The 21,682-nt window shown below is 37.7% G+C and overlaps 2 protein-coding genes across 2 annotated transcripts; one reads left to right on the forward strand and one right to left on the reverse strand.

Annotated features, from left to right (window-relative positions):
- Positions 1–100: 100 nt before the first annotated feature.
- On the reverse strand, positions 101–3,959 carry LOC145477972 (phospholysine phosphohistidine inorganic pyrophosphate phosphatase-like). Its single transcript, XM_081455853.1, has 6 exons — positions 3,747–3,959; positions 2,585–2,926; positions 1,809–1,872; positions 1,504–1,596; positions 995–1,086; positions 101–715 (listed from the first exon to the last, which is right to left on the reverse strand). The coding sequence occupies exons 1-6, from the start codon at positions 3,890–3,892 to the stop codon at positions 625–627; spliced, it is 828 nt and encodes a 275-aa protein (XP_081311979.1). The 5' UTR covers positions 3,893–3,959; the 3' UTR covers positions 101–624.
- A 115-nt stretch (positions 3,960–4,074) lies between these two features.
- On the forward strand, positions 4,075–21,597 carry LOC145477969 (pleckstrin homology domain-containing family A member 1-like). The gene is made up of 11 exons (XM_081455851.1): positions 4,075–4,396; positions 6,775–6,834; positions 6,990–7,041; positions 7,280–7,368; positions 8,147–8,308; positions 11,848–11,973; positions 17,103–17,171; positions 17,550–17,611; positions 18,250–18,313; positions 19,099–19,179; positions 20,589–21,597. The coding sequence occupies exons 1-11, from the start codon at positions 4,259–4,261 to the stop codon at positions 20,652–20,654; spliced, it is 969 nt and encodes a 322-aa protein (XP_081311977.1). The 5' UTR covers positions 4,075–4,258; the 3' UTR covers positions 20,655–21,597.
- The last annotated feature ends 85 nt before the right edge of the window (positions 21,598–21,682 follow it).

The following is a 21,682-nucleotide window of genomic DNA, read 5'->3' on the forward strand; positions in this document are numbered from 1 at the left end:
ATTGTGCAAAAACACTCTTTTTTTCTTCAATACCTTCAGTGTCCAACTGTTTAGAAATGTTTTGTATGGAAGTGTTATGTTTATTAAAAATAAACAATCCTAGATATCTGAATAACACGAGCAGAGTAGATATTACTTATTGCACTCCTTTTGGTCAAAATGGCTCAGAACTAAACAGTAATATTCATTTGTTTTTGTAATGTGCCATTTGAACTCCACTTTCTGTTGTATGAAAGATAATACTCTCTTTGTTTGTTCAAGATTATTTTTCACTTATCTTTTAGCATGGAAAATTTTTTGTATGATTTCATTGCCCTCTGTTATGATTCCTTCACTGAAACAAGTCTTTCATTATACGGAAGCCAAAGTATCACTACAGACAAGGAAGCTTTAATTTCACATCACCATGCAGATTGTCTGTTACTTTTTATTGTGCAGATTGCATTGTTCTTTGTAGCTTGATAAACATAGCCACGGTATTGAATGTGGTCTCCTACTGATTGCAGTTTAGAACTGTGACGTGTAACAAAGCACGATATCTCTGTCAGTACACTGCAACTGACTTTTGCTGGAACCCATGTAACTGCTCGTTACTTTTCCACTGTTAACCTGGTGTACAACTGTTTAATTGTATTTGAGGATCATGTCCACAGCTTGTGCGAGGTTATCCACATATCCATCTGGTTTGACAGTAGGGTGATGCTCATCTGCAGGCCTACAATTTTAAAAATATCAGTTGATCTGACAAAAATGACTTGCTTTCTTCCTAGTGTAAAAAAATGTCAGTTGCTTGTGATAGAAAGTTAAGTTTCAAATCAGAAGAACTGTTAAAAACTCTCCTCCCTTAATCTTTGAGTTGAGCAGGGATTTTCCAGATTAAGATGATGATAATGTCATCTTTTGTCACTGTGGCAATATGTTGTCCCCTAAAACTGGCCAAAAAGTACGACCATGTAAAATGAAAGGCATTAAAAGCTCTTTCTGATAAAGATACCTGAACTTTCCAGTTCTGACTTGCACTCCTCGAATTCCACAGGCTTGAGCCCCACCCACATCTGACACTATGTCATCTCCAATCATAACTGCCTAAAAAGAAAAAAGCAGATTATTATCTAATGACTAGATGTCATTTCAACACTTGCATTGTAGAAGGACTGATAACTTGGTTAAAATTTGACCTTGGCTCCAAGGCTAAAGGGAATAAAACAAAAACAAAAAAAATCACATGTATTCTGAGGGATAGATTAATGATACATTATTTTTTTATTATTCACCGAAGCCATAGGATCGTGTTAGAATTTTGATATACAATTGAACCCCGCTATTTTGAACTCTTAGGAAACGAAAAATAGTTTGAAATCGCCGATCGTATGTGACTGAAAGGCAAAGCCAAGGGAAATGTCATTGAGTTTGAAATAACCAGGAAACTGAGAAAACTGAGTTTGAATTAGCGGGTCTAACCGTAATTGATGAAATTGCCTATTGCTACTAACAGTAACTTACATCTTCAGGTAACACATGAATGGTTTCCAATGCAGCAAGGAAAAATGCTGGAGAAGGTTTCCCAACAATCTCAGCTTTTACATCACAGGCAAACTATAAAATATAATATTTAGTGATGATGCATTCAAATATTTTTTTTATCAAAAGGCACAATATTTGATTTCCTAGCAGGGGAAAAGGCACTGGCTATTTGGAAACAATGTTAAAGAGGGAAAAGGGGGCAAATCAAGTATTGATGAAAAGGAAATAACAAAAGAATAACCTATTATACAGAAACAAAAAGCAGAATTAAAGAAGTTACTAACTTCTAAGGCCTTTGTGTACGGACCTGCATCTAGCACTAAATTTGAACCACGTCTGTAATAGCGGCTGAAAATGATTAATTAAAAATTAATTAAAAGCAAAGCAATTTTAGCAATGCCTTACTCCCATGAAGCCACTCAGGATTGCTTCAAGACTCTCTGGGATGCTGACAACTCCATAATTGAAAGCTATAATTAAGTCCCTCTTCACTTAGTCTGTCAAGCAAGACCATAAACCATGAGGAAAAAATGGCTGTGACATCCTGGGGGCAAGAAGGAAATCACTCTGCCATTTTTTCCACTGTTTTCTTTCATGTCGTGCCTGATGGACTACCGGTAAGCAAAAGAGGGTCTACTTGTAATCTACCATAATTGTCAGTGGTGAATTTTTTAACTTTCTCTACTTTGGAATTCTCCATGTCAAACTTTATAAAAGAAAGGGTGTTCAAAGAGGCATTTGATAAATATCTCAATGGTCATACAAATAGTAATAATTATACCCTGGTTAAGGAGGTTTTCTCTTTTCTATTGTGAGCCACAAATTAAAGTGAAGAGTCTGCCATGACAGCTTTTTCTCTTCAGTATCAGAAATAAGAAAGAAAACTACTTGGACCAGGGTACAAAATATATCAGTTGGAATGAAATACACAAAAAAGAACAAAAAGAAACAAATGGGCAATTTTATTCTCCTCTCAGCCACCCCAAGAAGAGTATCTTCCACAAGAACACAAGTGGACACTGGCTAAACTGGAAACATTGATCAACTTAAGGTAACTCACCCATATCCCATCGCCAAAAGAACAGGACTTTCAGAATTTAAGAGAAGTCTAAAAGCCTCATTCATATGTTCATAAGTAAACTGTTCTTCAGCTCCTCCAATAATAACACAGTTTGGATTGTGACAATCCACTCCTTCAAACTCCACAAGTCCTCCAGGGTGCAACAGAAACAAAGGACGTAGATTACGTTCCTGAAGAATCTTTCTTGCGACAGGAGGTGGTGCAAGAAGTTCATTGGGTGACAGTTTGAATCCAAATTGAGCAAGCTTTGAGACAAGCTGTTCCCTTGTACAAGTATCTTCATTTGTGCAAAACTGTACCTTGTAACCTGCTGCTTTGAGCCTTTGAACAAGAATAAGAGTGCTGAACTGTGAAACTCAAAAAAACTGCAAACACTTTGATTTGATTCTGACAGGTCAGTCGTGTACTGACTGGCCAATCACAATTTCAGGACATGTGAGCAAACATCAAAACCACAAATTAAATACTATTGCTGATTGAAGTTAGTTTGCTCACCCCATATTGGCTTTTGCCTTGCTACAAAATGACATTCCATAAATATTTCTGGTGTTCATGGTTTTCTGCATGAGTTTCACAGAAAGTTCTTCTTTTAGAAATTAAACTTGATTCAACACACTCTTGTTGAGAGTGTGTTGGAAACACCCTTCTTGAGAGTGTGTTAAGGCCTTTCTTATGATTATCTTCTTAAGACATATTTAAGGTGGCGTAAACGTTTTGACTGTGTAAAAATGAACGGCCGAGTGTTGAGAGGGAAGGCTGGGCACTGGTAGATAAGAGATATTTTTATTAAAATATGCCTGCACGAATCCAGCTATACTGGCTCTGATTAAACATGATAGACATGAGATGATTTCAGGGAGGAGGACGGGATTTCCCCCATTTCTTCCCCTCACCCCCCGCTTGGGGGACGGCGGGACTTCGAGTTCCCACCAGCATCACGCTGCACATTTGTTTCATTAACTGGGGAAATAATAATATAGGGAGATTATAATATATTAGCTCAACGTCAATGAAAATCTCATTTAGAGTTCAGAATATCTTTTTTCCAGTTTAACACTTCATTACGAACTTCAAAATGTTTAAAAATAATCTTGTCACGACGGAAGTTGGTCTATCGAGGTCTACGCAAGCTCAAGCTTACCTTTCGATGGCTTGAACAGACCCAGGAATAACCTCCCCGCCTTCTTCGCTACTGTTGTAAAGGACACCAGTAATATCAATCAAAACTCCCTCAATTTTCCTAATAAGCCAGGGGGGTCTTTTGCCCGTTTCCTCTCCACTCGCCATCTTTGAAGCCGGAAAAAAGACCGAGACATGATCGATTGATACCTCGTTGACGTCCGAACGGGTCCGATCCCCAGCCTGTCCGACCCCAGTCCCAACCTGGAGCTCAGCATCTGGCGAACGAATGTTTCCGAAGAAAACCGAAACTTGACTCGGAGAATTTATTTACTTACAAAGGTGCAAGAACGGATATCGAACTGTATTTCAGTTCGCGTAGTGTGCAGTTTCTCTCTGCAGAAAAATCAGCAAACTAACTTTGTTATGGTTCACGGACGTGACTGTTTGTAGTTTAGAGGTTTTCGCTCGACAGTTTAGTGAACAGTTTCTAGCACTTTCCCGCGCCTGCCGTCACGCAGGTTGGTAGGCATCATGCCTCTTCGAGATTCAGAAGGAAGATTTTGTGGAACGCTCAATCGCAAAGAAGTGGATGGTCACTGGGATCGTTACTACTTTGTTCTGGACGAGGACAAATGTTTACTGCGATACTTTTCTCCCTTCAATGCTAAGGTGAGCCAAGACTCTGCTAAGATTTGTCTTTCTTCAATTTACTATGCAAAACTTCAAGATCAACAAGACAAATAGTAATCTTACCTAATTAGCACATTTTAAAATGTATATGCATCGGCACTTCCGTCTTCTTGATGGAAAGATATTTTCCTTTCGTATTAGGTTATGCAATTTTTTACAGCGAAAATTCGAACAGAACGTTTCTATTTATCGGTAGCCATTGACATGTATGAACGAAACAGGCTGTTTATTTTAGAAACAGGAAATAACTTGACGGGACACCATAAATGATAAGCTTAATATTATTGCCACTCGAGACTAGGTTGAATTGTGTATTCTCAGTACAAATGATCACTGCTATGGAAGCGATAGAATAAACAACTAAATTCAGAATTCTGAAAGTTCTAATTTGAAACTGCATGCAGGATTCTGCACTTATACTAATTAGTTAATCCACTTTGACAGTTCTGTACCGGAAATTCTGTACCACTGTTCTGATAAGTTTATTACAGCTGAGCTTCTTTAGCTGAAGTCTCTTAGCAATGGTTGCCTTGTGTAGTGACTTAAAACTTGTTTTGTTCTGTAAGTTGAAGTTCCAGCATCAGACAACATACAAATTGCTTTGTGAATACCATAATAATAATACATGCAGTTACTTTATTGTTAAATGTTTTATTTGTTGTTTTTGTTTAAAAACGTTTGAAACCACACTGCATTTGTTATGTGTGATTTAATTTAGGTAATTAAACATTTTAGTTTTGAGACAATTGGAAACTAATTAAGTTGTCAAAACAATGTCAATTTGAACTATTGATTGGTAAGATAAGGTACAGTAACCTTTGTAATGGTTAGCACTCCAGGCCCAGTTGTTCAAAAGCTGATATGTAATCAACAGCAGACATGATACCATTGTGTATCAACATCCCGATCAGTGCTCGGTGGATCAATACTCAATCGACATACTTGATGAACACTTAATTGACATCTTGATTGACACTCGATCAACACTCGATCAACAGTCGGTCAATAGTCGGCCCAGTGTCAAACAACTCATATGCGTTGATCGAAAATTAGGCGACTCTTGACTGACTGTCGACCGAGATGTTGATTGAATGTCGATCAATTGTCAAACAAGGTATTGATGGAGTGTTGTTCGAGTATTGATCGAGGGTTGACTGATCAAGGGCCGATCAAGGGTCAATCAAGGGATGATTGAGGGTATTGATCAAGGGTATCGATTGACACTGGACCATGGATGCCTTTAGTACACGTGATCCAAAATACTCCCTGTCGCAGCTGTTCAATTTTACAACACTGAAACAAGGACAAGTTTCAATTTCTGTGGGACACTTGGTCCTATACAGACTACCAACATTTACATTAACATTAAAATGACAACCAGTACATTTTTACTGATGTTAAACTTACATTAGCATTAAAACTGTTTGCTTTGAAGTTATCATCATTTGTGAAGTACCATTTGTTGAACATTATTACATTACTTGCAAAAGATTTCAGACATTAAAATTTCGGATGTTTTAATTTGGATGTTTAAATTTATTTAGTTATTTATTATTATTTTAAATTTTATTTTATTGTTTTTTTTTAGATTTTGGAGACTGTGATAAAACATAGCGAAAGTAAATTCATGCCTAAAAAACACAAATCAGACTGAAAAAACATCTGTGAAAATGATAGTTTTCCTGCATCCACGAGGTTTTAGGGATATACAGTGGAGAAATTAATGCAAATCGTATCAAGCCGTTACATGTCTCAACCAGAGTTCACCTCATAAAGGAAACTAAGAGCTTTGGAGCTACTTAAAAAAATTTTATACTGTACTGCAAAAAAAATTTGGATGCTGAAAATTTTGGCATGCAACAATTTTGGACGGTGTGGTTTTCGGACACTTTTTTTGTCCAAAAATAAAATTGTCCAAAATTTTTTGGAACTAATGTAGTGGACTTAAATAATCACTCAAGCATTTCTGGATCTTGAGTAAATATATTAAATGTTCACTGTAAATTGAACCTGAGAGAGAGAACCTTTTTCCCATGAATCACTTTATGCAACAGATTGTCAGAACTCCTCATACACTCCCATCATGGACCACATGTGTGTAAAGTTCTGTTAAAGAGATGGGGCAATAGCTGTGATGATCCTTGGTGTTAGTCAGGGGTGCACTCTGCGGTGTTCCCCTCTATCTGAGCTGATCTGACACTAATTGAAATAATCACAACCATTTTAGGAAGCATGTACATGACATGCTTAAGTATGCTGTGTTGCTGAAAGAAGTTCTGAGCCATCGATTGGCCATGCAGATCTACAGGTGCATGTGATTTGCATATGATTTTGTTCTCTCTGGTCTTTCGTCACAGGAAGAATACTTGGATTGGGATGCTTATGAAGGTGAAATTAACATCAGGCTCATAACCAAGGTTTGACATCTTTGCTCATTTTATATTAGGTCACTGACAGATATTTAAAAGCAAAGTAAATTCAGCTGATTGTTGCATCTATGGTCTAACTATATTCTGTATTAAATCATGTTCAAATGTGTCATGATCTGTTTTGTTTTGTTTTTCAATACTAGATTGAGGACAAATCAAAAACTGAGGACAAATCAAAGTATGATGGATCTATAGGTATGTGTAAATGTGTTTTCTAGTGTAATAACAAAAATCAAATTCAATGTTTGCTGCCTTCTAAACCTAATGAAGTCAAAGTAAATATAGAGAGAGAATTGAACTCTCATTCATTTTATGTCACAATTTTTCTTTTTCTCCCAAACTGTCAGTATTGATTTAAAAGTCCCGCAATAGAATAGACATAACCAGTAAACTAATTAAACTCACACCAGTTCCATTCTCTCTATTTTAATAGAGATTCAAACATGTAATGAGAGATTTTATGTACGGGCAGACACGAGAGAGGGTACTGAAGAATGGATAAGAACACTACGCAAAGCTGCTGTAAGTATCACAAAGTAAAGCTGCCACATGTTAGCCCAAGCATAATGCCAAGTTGATCTGGCAAAGTTTCCAATACCTGGATAGGTCTCACTATACCTGATGAAGGCTTTGACTATAACCATAGGCAGTGGATGTAGTACAGCCGATAGTTAGCCCTCTGTAAATAACAAAAATAATTATAACAAATAGACTGGTCTCTAGGTGATATGGATCATGCCTACTAAAGTCATCCGTGGTCGAGTGTTGATCAATACCCTCAATCGACCCTCGCTTAGTTCCTTGCCCCCGAGTGGGGGATAGGGCCGGCAATCGACCCTCAATTGATCCTTAATCATCACTCGATCAATACTCAATCAACATTCCATTGATACATCAGCTGGCACTCGATTGACATTTCGGTCAACAGTCATTTGAGAGGCAACTAATTTTTGATTGATGCATACGAGTCGGTCAACGCTCAGTGGACTGTTGGCTGACTGTTGGTCAAGTGTCAATAGAGATGTTGATCAAGTGTTGATTTGGTGTTGACTGAGTATCGAGTGTGATGTTGATTGAGTGTTGATGAAGATGTTGGTTGAGTGTTGATTGCGGGTCGATCAAGGGTATCGATCAATCCTTAACTGCGGATGCCTTTAGGACGTGATTCTAGTAGACATTTCATGTTAAATTTTAAAGAGTGACGTAATTTCTCTAGAGTTGATTTTGTGTTCAACTTTAACTGGATTTAGTTTTACTTTTTAGAGTCATTGAAGACCTTACAACGTTTGTTATTTCTCAGGTGAATCCTTCTAAGAGAACGGAAGACTCCATGGTTGGGAAAGATAAATTGGGAAATCATAGCACAGAGGCTGATAAAGACAGTGCTCTGGAAAAACCAGAACGTGTTTGCTTTGAAACAAAAATTATTGGAGGAGCAGTGGTCAGGATACCTGTCAGAAAGGTGAGAAATGTTAACATTTAGTATATAGATTTAGCCAAACCAAAATGTGGAAGTTCTGAGTAAATTAACCTGGCTTGAGCTTGCAATCCATTCAAAAACCAGTACCTGGGCAGCGGTCAACTTCAATGAGCTCTAAACCCGAGTGAGCTCTAAACCTTAGCCCCTGGTTAAGTCAAGAGATACTGGTCAGCGGGTGCCTTGTTTTGACAGGTGTCAACTGATCATAACATGGATGTCCAATATCAAAGATGTACTATGTAAACCAAAGCTGCATGTCTTGGTTGAACTATTAGCTATAGTATGGCCGTCATGTTGCACAAGGTCATCATCATTGCCATGGGGCACACGCACCCATGATCCATGCCACTAACCATGTTGTCCATAAGAAAAGAGTTGCATGGTCTTCTATTTCTATGCATGCATGTGGTTCTGTTCCTATAGTTATGATGCTCCGCTTGGCAGCCCTTCAGCTGCTGCTGCTGCATTCCTTTACTGTTTTATTGAAGCCCAGCTGTGACCCATTACTTACTTACTCTGTCAACGTTGCATTAGTCGATGGGAAGGAAAACAAGTCTTTCGAATATTCTGAGTGGATTGTTAAAGTGCATAATCGCTCAATGAGACATATAATAGTGTATCGACCTCCATATTCTTCGTTACATCCGGTTTCTGCCTCTGTTTTCTTTGATGAATTCTCTCAGTTTTTAGAGAATGTTGTTATGTGCCCCGAGGTTCTTGTTATCTCTGGAGACTTCAACCTTCATTTAGATGACCTCCGTGACAATGATACCAAGAAATTTATGGATTTACTGGAAACGTTCAGTCTTTCGCAACACGTATCTGGCCCAACCCATCTATCGGGTCATACCTTGGATCTAATTATTACTCGTTCGTCGGATGATGTTGTTCTTGCTTCTCCTAAAGCTACTTTTCCCATCTCTGATCATTTTATTATTCAGTGCCCTATTGGTTTCCCGCGACCAGCTTTATCTTGCAAAGAACTGACTTTTCGTAAACTCAAAAATATTGATATTGCCGAATTCTCAGCTGATATTGCCTCTTCTATGCTTTGTGCAAGCGTACACTGGGACAACATTGATGCCCTCTCCGACTGCTTTAACACGACCCTTAATGACATTTTGGACAAGCATGCCCCGCTTAAGACAAGGATTATAAAAAATTGTCCAAAGATCCCGTGGTTTAATGATGACATTAAACAACTCAAGCATAAACGTCGTCGCCTTGAAAAGAAAGCCTTGAAAACTGACCTCCCTGGAGACTGGAATAATTACCATAGAGTTCGTAATCAGTACTCTGCATCTCTTAAATCTGCACGTGTGAATTATTACTCAAACCTAATTGATCAGTGTGCGGGTGACTCTCGCAAGCTATTTCATGTGGTTAATTCTTTGTCCAGGGAGCCACTTGAGATGGCTCTTCCAGAGCACGATGATCCCACTAAGCTTGCAAACGAATTTGGCACCTTTTTCCTCAAAAAAATTGAAACCATAAAGGAAAATCTTGACAAGTTTCAAGTTCAAGTGCCTTGACTTGTTCCTGTCACTCTGAAGGAGAATCTGGAGAATTTTTCTTCGTTATCCATAGGAGAAGTGTGTAAGATTGTTCGAGAATCCTCTAATGCCTCTTGTCGATTGGATCCTCTTCCTACATGGCTCGTGAAGTCCTGTCTTGATGTATTAGTGCCCTCTATCACTGAGATGGTTAATCTCTCTCTTCTCAGTGGTTCCGTTCCAGAAAATTGGAGAACCGCTGTTGTCATCCCTCTATTGAAAAAACCTGGACTTGATTTGGTCTACAAGAATTTCCGTCCAGTCAGTAATCTTCCATTCATTTCCAAGGTAGTGGAAAAGGCTGCACTTCAACAACTTCTCGCCCATTGTGAGAAAAATGCCCCTCTTCCTAAATTCCAGTCTGGCTTCCGTAAGTATCACTCGACAGAGACTGCTCTATTGAAGGTTCAAAACGACATCTTAATGAGTATGGATAATAAGCAAGTGACACTTCTCGTACTTCTGGACCTAAGTGCTGCTTTTGATACCATTGAACATTGCATTCTTCTCAATATTTTGCAACAGGATTTTGGAGTCGTCGGAACTGCTTTAAATTGGTTCGACTCATTTCTGTTTGGTCGCAAACAACGTATACTTGTCGGTGATAAGACTTCTGACGACTTCAATCTGAACTGTGGAGTCCCCCAGGGCAGTTGTATGGGCCCTATTTTATTTACTCTCTACGTCTCCCGTCTCTTTAACATTATTTCACAGCACCTCCCTTCCGTCCATGGTTATGCTGACGACACCCAGATTTACCTTTCCTTCCGACCTTGTTCTATCCATTCGGAATTTAACGCTGTCTCTGTCATTGAAAAGTGCATCACTGATGTCCGCTCTTGGTTTATTGGTAATCGTCTAATGATCAATGATGCGAAAACTGAATTTCTAATTATTGGCTCCCGTCAACAACTTGAAAAAACATCTATTGATTCTATTATCATTGGCGACACTGTCATTAAACCGTTAGAAAACGTCCGGAACCTTGGGGCCTGGTTTGATGCTCATATGCGAATGAATGTTCACATTGGCAAGATTTGTAGCAAGGCTTTTCGCGGACTATACAACATAAGACAGATCAGAAAATTCCTTACCGCGCAATCCACAAAGACACTGATCCACGCCTTTGTATCTTCGCACCTTGATTACTGCAATGCACTTCTATTTGGTCTACCTAAATACCAGATTGATCGTTTACAGAAAGTTCAGAATGCCGCGGCTAGAGTGATTTTTCGGATTGCGAAATTTGATCATATCACACCCGCTCTTATCGACTTACATTGGCTCCCAGTATCGTTTAGAGTTCAGTTTAAATTGCTTCTTCTTGTTTACAAGGCACTACACAACCAAAGTCCTTCCTACATAAATGATCTTTTATCCCTGAAACCAGCTACTAATTACGCTCTTCGTTCGTCTGCAAAATCTCTTCTGGTTGTTCCAAAAGTCAACTGCTCTACACTTGGGGATCGGGCCTTTGCTCATGCTGCACCTGTTTTATGGAACTCGCTGCCATTAACTATAAGAACAAGTAGCAGCCTTGCCATTTTCAAAAAGCAACTGAAAACATTTCTTTTTAAGAAAGCTTTTGACGTGTGGAAATAGTTTTAAAGTTTAGCATAGTTGTTGTAATAGTTTTAAAGTTTAGTGATTTCCATTTATTCATTTATTCTAACTTAATGTAAAGCGCTTTTGAGTATGTTTGTCTAGTTCTAGCACTATACAAGTCTATTATTATTATTATTATGTACAGACCAATTAAAGTAGGAGAGTTAGAACAAAGTAATATTACAGTGAACATAGTTGAAGTAAAGTTGTTCATTGTTCAAGGAAGAATTATTTTTTATCTCTGGGTTCAGATTTGTTTCATCCACAAGTTTTACATCATTTTTGTCCCTTACTTCAGCTGAGTACTGCTATTTAACAAAATTAATTCAAAGCTGAGTCTCTGTCTTTAATTCTCTGATGTAGATGACAGACTCAGACTGTGATGGTGGAAGTTATTCCAGTGATTCACTCATACGATCAGGTTCTGCTGGTACCACCAGTACTATTAAACTAATTAAGCAAGGATACTTGATGAAAAAGGGAGCAGTGGTGAGTAGAATAGGTTAACTTACAATAGGTTTATTTTTTGGTACATTATTTTTTTTTTTTACAAAATTAAGTAATAGCTAATACAAGCCTGAAAATATCAGCTGGTCATCAGACATATGTCCAATAAATCTCAGGTTTTCCCTGCAAAAGCTTGGCCTGGTTGGACACTGTGACTATGCATGTCTGATATGTACATTGAAAAAAAATTTCATCAGGAGTTTGTAGCCCAAATTGTTGTCTCATGTTTCATTTGCACAGTTGGGTACACCTACACCAGCAAAATCTGAGACTAAGACAGGTCATCACCATGTTTCCTTTTGTTGGTCACTGATCTCTAGTGAGATTTTTGCTACACCAAAGCTAATTCATGATAAGAAGGGTAAGGCCTCACGCATGATGTTTGTGTACGATTGCATAACAAAAACGGTCTCACGCTAGATTTCTTATTATTTCTCGTCATTCAGCCAGTGGTCGTAAAACTTCGCAGAATTAAACTTCCATCTATGTGCACCCCAAAAAGCGAAATTTTCTGTCTGAAAGAGATTTATTAGAAGAACAATAACAAAATTCCGAGAACAGGTTAGGCAAGAATTGCCGTTTTTCCCCCATTTTTTGACCAAAACGGAAAGTGCATTATTTATTGTATGGCTGTGTCTCACAAGGACTGGGAACTACCGAATTCACGAATTTGATTGGCTGAAATCGATATTGACCGTGGTCTAGATTTTCCCATCTAGACCGGCATCTAGATTGGTTTCATTTTGCATTTAAAAGTAGCAAACTTAAATACAAAAATGTTCACTGTTTTCTTTTGTTTTCTTCTCAATCATTTATGGAAGTACCAAAAAGCCTGATGACAAAAAAAAAGTAAAGAGGACGGGCAAATTTTGGCAGGTTTAAGTTAAGCTCATCTCCGTTTGCAAGCGAAATGTCAGCAAACCAGTTACATTACAGGAATTAAAGTTTTCTTCTTTGCCATATAATAAACATCTTATTAACTGAGCTAAGTCAGTCTGTATGGGAGATTCTTGACCTCGGTCGTGTGTACAGACCTTACTGCATTCGGTCTGCACTCACGACCTCGGTCAAGATTCTCCCATACAGACCTCCTGCTCGGTTAATAAGAGCATATAATTTTTAACTTCTGAGTGTGAACAATTCAATTCAAGAAGGTGTCTCCAAAGTGCACCTAAATTTTGCTTTAAAATGGTGGGATTCTTTCATTTGTGGTTGTATCTGTCAAAAAAATATGATTAAAAAACTAGCGTGAGACCACGTTTTTAATTTAAAAACTGTCATTTTATCGCACCTTTGTTCGCACATTTCGAGCTCTTTTCCTTTTTTGCCTTTCGCGCAAATTTTGCATTTTGCCAATCGCACCTCCGGCATCGCGCATTTTTTTTGCCTTGCAGGCCCGCGCTATTTTTGCCATTTTGTCGTTTTGCTAATTTTGCCTTCTGGGCGCTTTTGCCGCTTGAGCGCTGGCAAACAACACTGTAATAAAGGCTGGAGTTCGCAAGCAGTGCAAAGTACTGACAAAAAGCCAAAGCGAGCACCTTATGATACTTTTAGTGATGCTATTTTCGCAGGTGAATGCTCAGTTGAGATTGAACATTATCCTCGCCGATCCTTCCGCAAAGTTGGCAAACAACACCGTAATAAAGGTCAACCAAGACATCGATGTTTTGTTTTGTTTTCTCTTCATGCGGAAACCTTTCAATCCCAGTCTAACTTGACTCGTCCATCCATTTCCTTATTTGGACATAATTTGGGCTTGTTGTAAATAATAAAATGGCCGCGATTAACACGAAATGGACAAGAAGATGCAGGGAACTTGCTTGCTTAGTGCGTGTAAAAAGAAAGAGATGATTCGTTCTGTCATTTTCTCAAGATCGCCGGGCTGGACAAAAATTGGACAAACGTGTTTATTTAAGAATAACATAAAAAGATCTATAATAGACAAAGGTAGCAGCAGTGGCAAAATACCCCTTTTATAAAATATGCTTTTGATACTTATTGCTTCGTTGATTTTTTCATAAGATATTTCGAGTTGTTTCAAGTTTAATAATTATCATCAGTTAGTTGATAAATGTCAAATTAGGGATCTATAATTTCAGCATTTTTTTTTTTGCTTTTCTATAGCCTCCTTCATCACTTGTTTTGTACCAAAAAAATAGTAATATTAGGCGATTTATAGTGTATATTGTAATAGGTGATGGAAGCAATAAAGTTGAAAGTTGAAAAGTTGAAAAAGTTTTATCGTTTCCAAATCCTTGGTAAGCACTCTGATAGCGATATATAGCGTAACTTACTATCATGTGGCGTTCTCTTATAGTTTGCGTTCTGGAGAACGCTTTTCTGCATTTTTGTGATTCAAAAGAGCTCCTTTAACAATAATTTGCACCGCTTTGCCTTGCGAAACCTGTATTATGATCAAGGAAGCTTACATTCGGAATTGAACCAACTCAGTTTGCTGGACTCGGAATAAAGGCAAAATACGCAAAAAGCCAAAAGGGTGCGATTTCTTTTGCTGGCGGGAAAGGCAAAAGCAAAAACCACCAAAAGGAGTAACGTGCACGATTTTGGCAAAAAGCAAAATTTGCCAAAAAGGCAAAAGTGGCAAATCGTGCCTGCAATGGGCGCGATAAGAGTAACGCAAAATACGGCCCGATATGTTACGCTACTTGTGAAGATTAGAATGGAGAGTATGTGTGATTTTGACTCCTTACAAGAAAGGCACAAGCACTTTTGAGACATAGCTAAGATGGAAGGAAACTACATGAAAATCGCTACAAGATGGTGCTCATTTGAAGAGAAAAAAATTAATAACCTGTAAATTACAGCATTTCTAAAACAAATTTCATCCGATTTTTGCTAATTTTGATTTGTACACCAACATCGTGCATGAGGCCATAAGACGCAACTTTTGGCAAAGTTTTAAAAAATTGTATACATAGGTTTCAGAGGCACCTTGAATTTTAAAATGTTTTCCAAAAAAATAAAAATGATTTGGCTATAACAAAACCAGACAGGTTTGATTTTCCTCAAAAAACTAAGTGAACACTATTTTACATAGGTTCAATAGACCGTTTTTGATATATTAAAATTCAGCTTTGCAGTGAGGCTTAGAGGACACAAACAAAGGAAATTGAATGACCATGTTTATTCATTTGTTTTGTTTGTGTCCTCTAGCAACCCTCCAAGTTAACTTTTTTCCTTAGTGGCCATTTGGCCACTGACTGTTCAGGTTTGGTCGTCAGTGAAAAATTTTAGTCGCCAAAATATATGCATAAATTAATAATTAATAATAAATAATAATCTTATTATTATCTAACCGTATTATTAATAGCATTTTCCTTGAACCACCAAGTAAATTGAAGTCCCGTTCAGTGAAAGAACTACCTAATGTTGATTCAAATATGCTTTTATTGGAATGATTGATGATCAAATGAAAATTAAAATTAAAAAAAAGTTGCTTCACAAAACACAGAAATATTTGTGTATATCATTTATAATTCACACAACAGGAGCAGTGCAAACGACACAGATTATACCAAGTTAAAATAAGATAGCCTCATTCGCAGCTGAATGGCAGAAAGTTTTCCAGTGTTTATCAAGGCGGCATCAAATTCTTGATGAGACCATAAAGTGAACACTATTTTTACCTTATCGCTTATGATCTTTTTTAAATGTTCAACCTCGTTTTCTGCCTGAATAAGCAAACAATATAAAACTTCATCTGAAAATTAAAGACTGTATTGAAATGGACAGAAAAGTTCACACTCAAATTGTTTGTTGTTTTGAATTTAATATGCGAACCGCGGAACGCGAATACTCAACGCGAAAATACTTTGACAAGTTTTAGGGCAATCACTAAGACAGATATTTTTTATTGATGAAATCTTTGACAATTTAAAAATAAACCCAGGTTCGTTCACACAAGTGAAATTTATTTACAAATGTGAGCCGCTTTTCATCACAGTTTTTTTATTTATAGAATCCCCCATGCTTGTGTTATCAAGTTTGCTGTAAAGTCAAGTATTTTCGTGTCCACTGAAACAAAATATGTTTCTCAAATACATCTGGATGTTTCTCAAATATATTGTGGATCCTGTCACCGTTGAGCTTTCCAAGCCTTTGCAATTCCTCTTCTTTTCGATGGCAAATGACCGGATTGCGTGCATTGTCTCACGCTTCCAGGTAAAATTGTCACGTGCCAAAGTTCAGTCGAGTGGAACGAATTTCGTCGCGTCCCAAGCTAAACTGAGTGCAATTCCTTGATCTTTTTTTACCATGTAACATTTCATTTTATTCAGTCTCCATTTCTGTTGGTTAAAATCCCACAACAACTAGCTTTGCAAAGTGAATTCTTAATGCTCAGAACGTTTTTCTTTTCGCTCCGCATGATAGTCCGCTCAAGCTCCTGACGCATAGGTCACGTTAATTTTAGTCGCCGAGCTGGCGACTTGCATTCTAATTTAGTTGCCATGGTGACTAAAATGGTCGCAACTTGGAGGGTTGTCTAGGCCTCACTATCAAGCTGAATTTTAATATATGAAAAGTAGTCTATTGGGTCTGATTCTCCTCCTGATTCTCAAGAAACAAAGTGACGATATTTTATGCAGTTTAAATTTTTAAATCATCTGAGGTCCAATTAAGATACATGTATGTGTCAATAGATCTCTCTCTCAAATTTAACTGCTACAGACTTAACTTTTTTGTCTGACTAAACAGGCTCCTTGTCTGGTAAAATTTGGTTCTGGCCTGACAAATGAACTGCCTATAGGCAAAAATTATTTGCAGCCTTGTAATTGAATTAACGCAGTAATGCTTTGAACTCATCTGACAAGTCGGTGCTAAAATTTTAATTATAATGATGTCAGTCTAACACACTATGTTGCTCATCGTGGTGCTCTCTTCTATTTGGAATTTACAGACAGACAGATCTTTTGACATCACCATCTGAGATTTGGATTTTCCATCATATTAATAAAAATCTAGTAAGAGGATGACAGTATACAACAATAAGGCCTTTTTGAGCAAACCTACACACTTTACTTTAATTAACTCCTTGGGTTACATTTGAATATGGACTTGCTGCTAATGTTGTAAAAACATTTTCCTTTCAGGTCAGGAACTGGAAAAAAAGATACTTCAGGCTGGACAGTTTAAGACTTGCATATTATGAAAATGATACTGTAAGTTTTAAGATTTTATGAAATGTGTCATTAATAACCTTTTAGCCTAATTATTTAGATTGCTTATACCTTCAATACAGTCACTTACTATCGTGCATTAATTACTTGGAAGTGATTAATTTTGAGTGGCCTACAGTCATCTTTACCACAATTAGGCAGAAACATTTTTATTTTGATAACAACATAATGATGACAAAATAACATTACTGACAAAGTTTAAGATGAAAGACTTCAGATAAAATGTTAGAAAACCTGTTGCAATTTTAATGTCAAATGATCTGGCCATGGAGTAATGTCTACTAGGTGACTCACATTTAGGCAGTGCAAGCTAAAAGGATTGAGCCTATAATTATATTGTAAGATTAATTTTTTAAACAGGATAAGGAACCTATCAAAGCGATTCTTACATCAGAAATTACAGCTGTGAAACCAAATTGTAGGTAAGAATACATAGTGATTACCATATATCCCCAAGTTAAGTATCAGGACTTGCTAATATTATTGTGTAATATAGCTATCAAGTGATTCAGCACTGAATACCTTGATGACATGTTTGTATACAACCTTGTCGTCACTGACAAAATTTAGAGACACAAGTTACCTATGACTGTCACTGTAACAAAGCAATTCATAACTATTAGTGAGACTATTTTTTTTTTCGGAGAGATGCAATCTGAAGACATCCAGTTACTTTAAACATGTAGAATTAAACATAGAAAGTCTGCATACAAGCCAAGTAGCATCTCAGGTCAGAGCTTATCCCAGTTTCTGTAGCACGAAGTGACTAGGAGAATTTGTACTCCCGTCCTGGATGGGATGCTAGTCAATCGCAAGGTTACCCCCAGCATAAAGTTCACTGGTACCCATTTGTACACATGGGTAGAGAGAGGCACTGCGAGAGTTAAGTGTCTTGCCCAAGAACACAACACAATTTGTCCCCAGCCAGTGCTCAAACCCGAACTGCTCAACCTGGAGACGAGTACACTAACCATGAGGCCACCACGCCTCCCACTAGAAGTATATGCAGAAAGTTACTTTGTTAACAATTACAAACATGAAAAAATTGTATTCATTTCAGTGTGGATAGCACTAGGAAACATCTGTTTGAGGTGGTAACGCAGTCTCGAACATTTTTTATTCAGGTAAATCACCGTTTTGTTTTATTAATATTGATTTCAACAGAGCCTGGGTTGGAGATTCTGGCCCATCACCTTTCTCCCTCTCCATGCACATCTTCACGCGTTCAGTGATGTGACACAGTCATGTTTTCGGTCCCAATATCTTTGAGACGTGTAAGAGCTGATTTGCACTTTTCTGGGATCTAGCATTCCCAGCCGCATTTCACAAGTATTTCAACTTCATTAACAGCAGGAAGCCTCCTTTTAAATTTTTATCATTATTTTTCTTTTGAAGGAGTTCAGCTGCTCTGAATAGGAATGGAGTATAAGAAAAGAATATGATGGTGCTAGGGTTTTTCCAACTAAAATGTTGTGACAAAAATAATACATGATGTAATGTAATAAGTGTAAGGTGGTGTCATTCCAGATAACTAACACAAGACTGGTTTTGCTTCTGAAAAAATTCTCCCCTGCCTCTAACCTGTTCTAGGCTCTCGGTTGTTGGGGACAAGTGAAAAAAGAGGCGAGTGAAGGAAAAATGAGGGGGCACTGAGGCAAGGAAGGAAACAGCCCCTCCTTGCCCCAGTTCTCCCCCATTTTTTCTCTTGCTCCTGCTCTTTGCTCCTGAACTACCCAGAGCCTGGAACAGGCTACCTAATGCTTCATGCTCTCCTTTCAAAACTTTGCTTTTCAAAATCCCTCTCCCCTGCAGAATCTGAAATGGCCTTGACCCTTTCAGTGGAATGGATATTTCTAGAACTGCACCTAACATCTCTGCTATTAGTTTAAATTCTTGTGTCATTATCCAGGGAGAAACAGAAGAAGAAATGCAATCTTGGATTCGTGCTATTGCCAGTGTATCTCCCAGAGGAAGATCTTCAAGTGAACCGGTTTGTTGACATACTAATATTACGACTAACTTTACAGTACTTACACTATGGACAATTCACCGAACTCCTTGCGCCAGCTGAGTGGCCAGCACATATAAATAAGACCTCCACATTCATTCTCCATTGACTCTTGTCTTGTACTGCAGCACACACCTCACTCGAGGACTGCCACCCTACTCTGGACCTCTCCTTTTCGCTGTATGCTGCCACATTGTTCCTGGCTGACCTCTCTTTCTCTTACCCTCTGTGGCATTGGCAATTACTACATGTGTTAATTGAAGGTTTTCGTACAAAAAGGGCATATATAGCTTTTTGGGCCGATTTTTATTTTTTGCTGGATCAAGCTAATTTTTCGCAGACTGACTTGTTTTGACATGAAAAGCATCGTTACGTAATTGTTTTTGTTGATTTGCACTTCATTTTCAAGAAATAACGTATGCAAAAGAACTCAGTTTTCCAAGATAAGATAGATAATAGATAAAACTTTATTTAAGTGTCAAATGTATTTAGCACTATTAAATGTGCTAATTGGGGACATTGTAAATAAATAAACAAATATTTCAAATATAACATAAACTATTAAGAATCCCAACTGGATGGAGGCTGACCAGTTGACTATTTACACAACAAGGTCAAGGAGTTGAACTCGGGGCTACCGAGAACAAATCCAGATAGCGGTAGGGTGGAGGATTTGAACCAGGGACCTCCAGATTTCAAATCCAGCGCCCTAAACCACTCGGCCACGCCGCCTCCACAGAACAAATCCAGATAGCGGTAAGAGCCGCATCTTTTGGAGTGAATCCTTCGAAGGTGGATTTTGATGCAACGTGAACTTAAACAGTTACTTTTAGCAGCTTCGACAGCATGTTTCTTTTTTTAAATATGTTTTTATTTTTGAAAGAAGTAGAGAAATAGACCAGAAAAAAAAATCGACCGACCTCGTATTGAACCAGTGTCATGACAAAACAAACTCAAACCCAGCCCATTCAGCGCCTTATTTGCTTGCGCTAACGAAGCAACAGTAAGAGAATAGCGTAATTACATGAATAATAAAACTTGCATTGGTTCGAACAACTAGCAGCAAATGCCACGCTTTGGTGACTTCATCGTTTAGCAAAACAAAAGGTTTCTTTTGTTTTTTGTTTAACAAAAGATCTCCAAAAGATACCCTTGGAAAACTGAGTTTTTTGCACACATTATTTCTTGAAAATGAAGCGCAAATCAACAAAACAGTTTCGGAACAATGCTTTTCATGTCAAAACAAGTCAGTCTGCCAAAAATTAGCTCGATCCTGCAAAAAAATTGAAATCAGCCCAAAAAGATATATACACCCTTTTTGCACGAAAGCCTTCAATTAATAGTTGATAAATTTTTCGAAACCAGTATATTTTTTTGGTTGCCTCCTGTAGGATTCTAAAAGAAGTCAGGAATTGCTAAAGGCAAACTTCCAGTATGCAGAAACCACCACTCTTTAATAGCAGATTTAAGTTAGTGTAGCCAGGTCACACTTTTTTATGTGTTTATGTTCAACAAAAGTAGTGTGACCTAGTCTAAAATCACGCTGTTAGTAATCTTTCAGGACCAACAGGATGCCACCAGGTTACTATCAGCTGGATTTTGTCCGAGTTGTTCACTATCACAAAACCCCAAACATATAAGGATTGGGCAATATATTGGTGCTCATACTTGAAGTAGAAGACCATCAGTTTCCTCATCATTTTGTGCACAAACACACTGAAATAAATCACACATGTAAACCAACAAAATCAAATTATCAATTTGGCATTTTTATGGTGCAAATCAAAAGCCGGAGCACTAATGAATTATTTGTACATGTATCACCATCGAAAAGGAAGGACAATAGACTCAAAAGAAGGATAAGGAAGGTGATTGAAATTCAGTGCTCCCCAACCCTCAATTGAGACTGAGGTTTTGAATTTCCAGTCCTGGCATTTTTCATGTGACTTCAGTCATCAAAGACCATGTGACACTTTTCATTATTTACTTGAGAAAGACAAGTGCTGTGACAGCTCCAAAAGTTTTTCAGTGGTGATTTTGGTTCTACAATAAGCAACTCTATCTTAGTATGATTTCAACAGAATTGGGAAGCAACAGTTTAGCTCGTTTAGAACATTGTGTCAAGGAAACCAAACAGATGTGAGGTAAATAAACCACAAGCCCTAAATGGTAATAATTTATGCCAGTGGTTTGATCTATCATCTGATTGGCCGTGACTCAATAAACATGTTAAAGTCACATACAAGGATTCAAGCATTTTGGATTTGCACAGGAGCAAATAAAATTGTTTCCTAAGATAGGTGCATTAAGAGGTTCAGTTGTACATGTAACTACATAAGTTATAATAAAAATGCTCAGGAAAAATATTTTAGTTTTGTAGAAATTTCTATTTTTAATAAGGGATTAGTGTAAAAAAAAATACAAATTTCAGTTGCAAAAAACTGCATTCTACTAGTATGCAAACAAGGCATAGGTATATCCATTG

This window comes from Orbicella franksi, chromosome 2 (assembly GCF_964199315.1).
Source record: "Orbicella franksi chromosome 2, jaOrbFran1.1, whole genome shotgun sequence".
NCBI classification, from domain to species: Eukaryota; Metazoa; Cnidaria; class Anthozoa; order Scleractinia; family Merulinidae; genus Orbicella; species Orbicella franksi.

Bases quoted from the DNA above. Each gene is read 5' to 3' on its own strand.
- LOC145477972 (XM_081455853.1), bottom strand. From the start codon at position 3,892: ATGGCGAGTGGAGAGGAAACGGGCAAAAGACCCCCCTGGCTTATTAGG. The intron at 1,087-1,503 runs GTAAGTTACTGT...TTTTCTTTTTAG, and splicing joins TTCATGTGTTACCTGAAGAT to GCAGTTATGATTGGAGATGA. The intron at 716-994 runs GTATCTTTATCA...TTAAAATTGTAG, and splicing joins GTCAGAACTGGAAAGTTCAG to GCCTGCAGATGAGCATCACC.
- LOC145477969 (XM_081455851.1), top strand. From the start codon at position 4,259: ATGCCTCTTCGAGATTCAGAAGGAAGATTTTGTGGAACGCTCAATCGC. The intron at 8,309-11,847 runs GTGAGAAATGTT...TCTCTGATGTAG, and splicing joins TCAGGATACCTGTCAGAAAG to ATGACAGACTCAGACTGTGA. The intron at 17,612-18,249 runs GTAAGAATACAT...TATTCATTTCAG, and splicing joins GCTGTGAAACCAAATTGTAG to TGTGGATAGCACTAGGAAAC.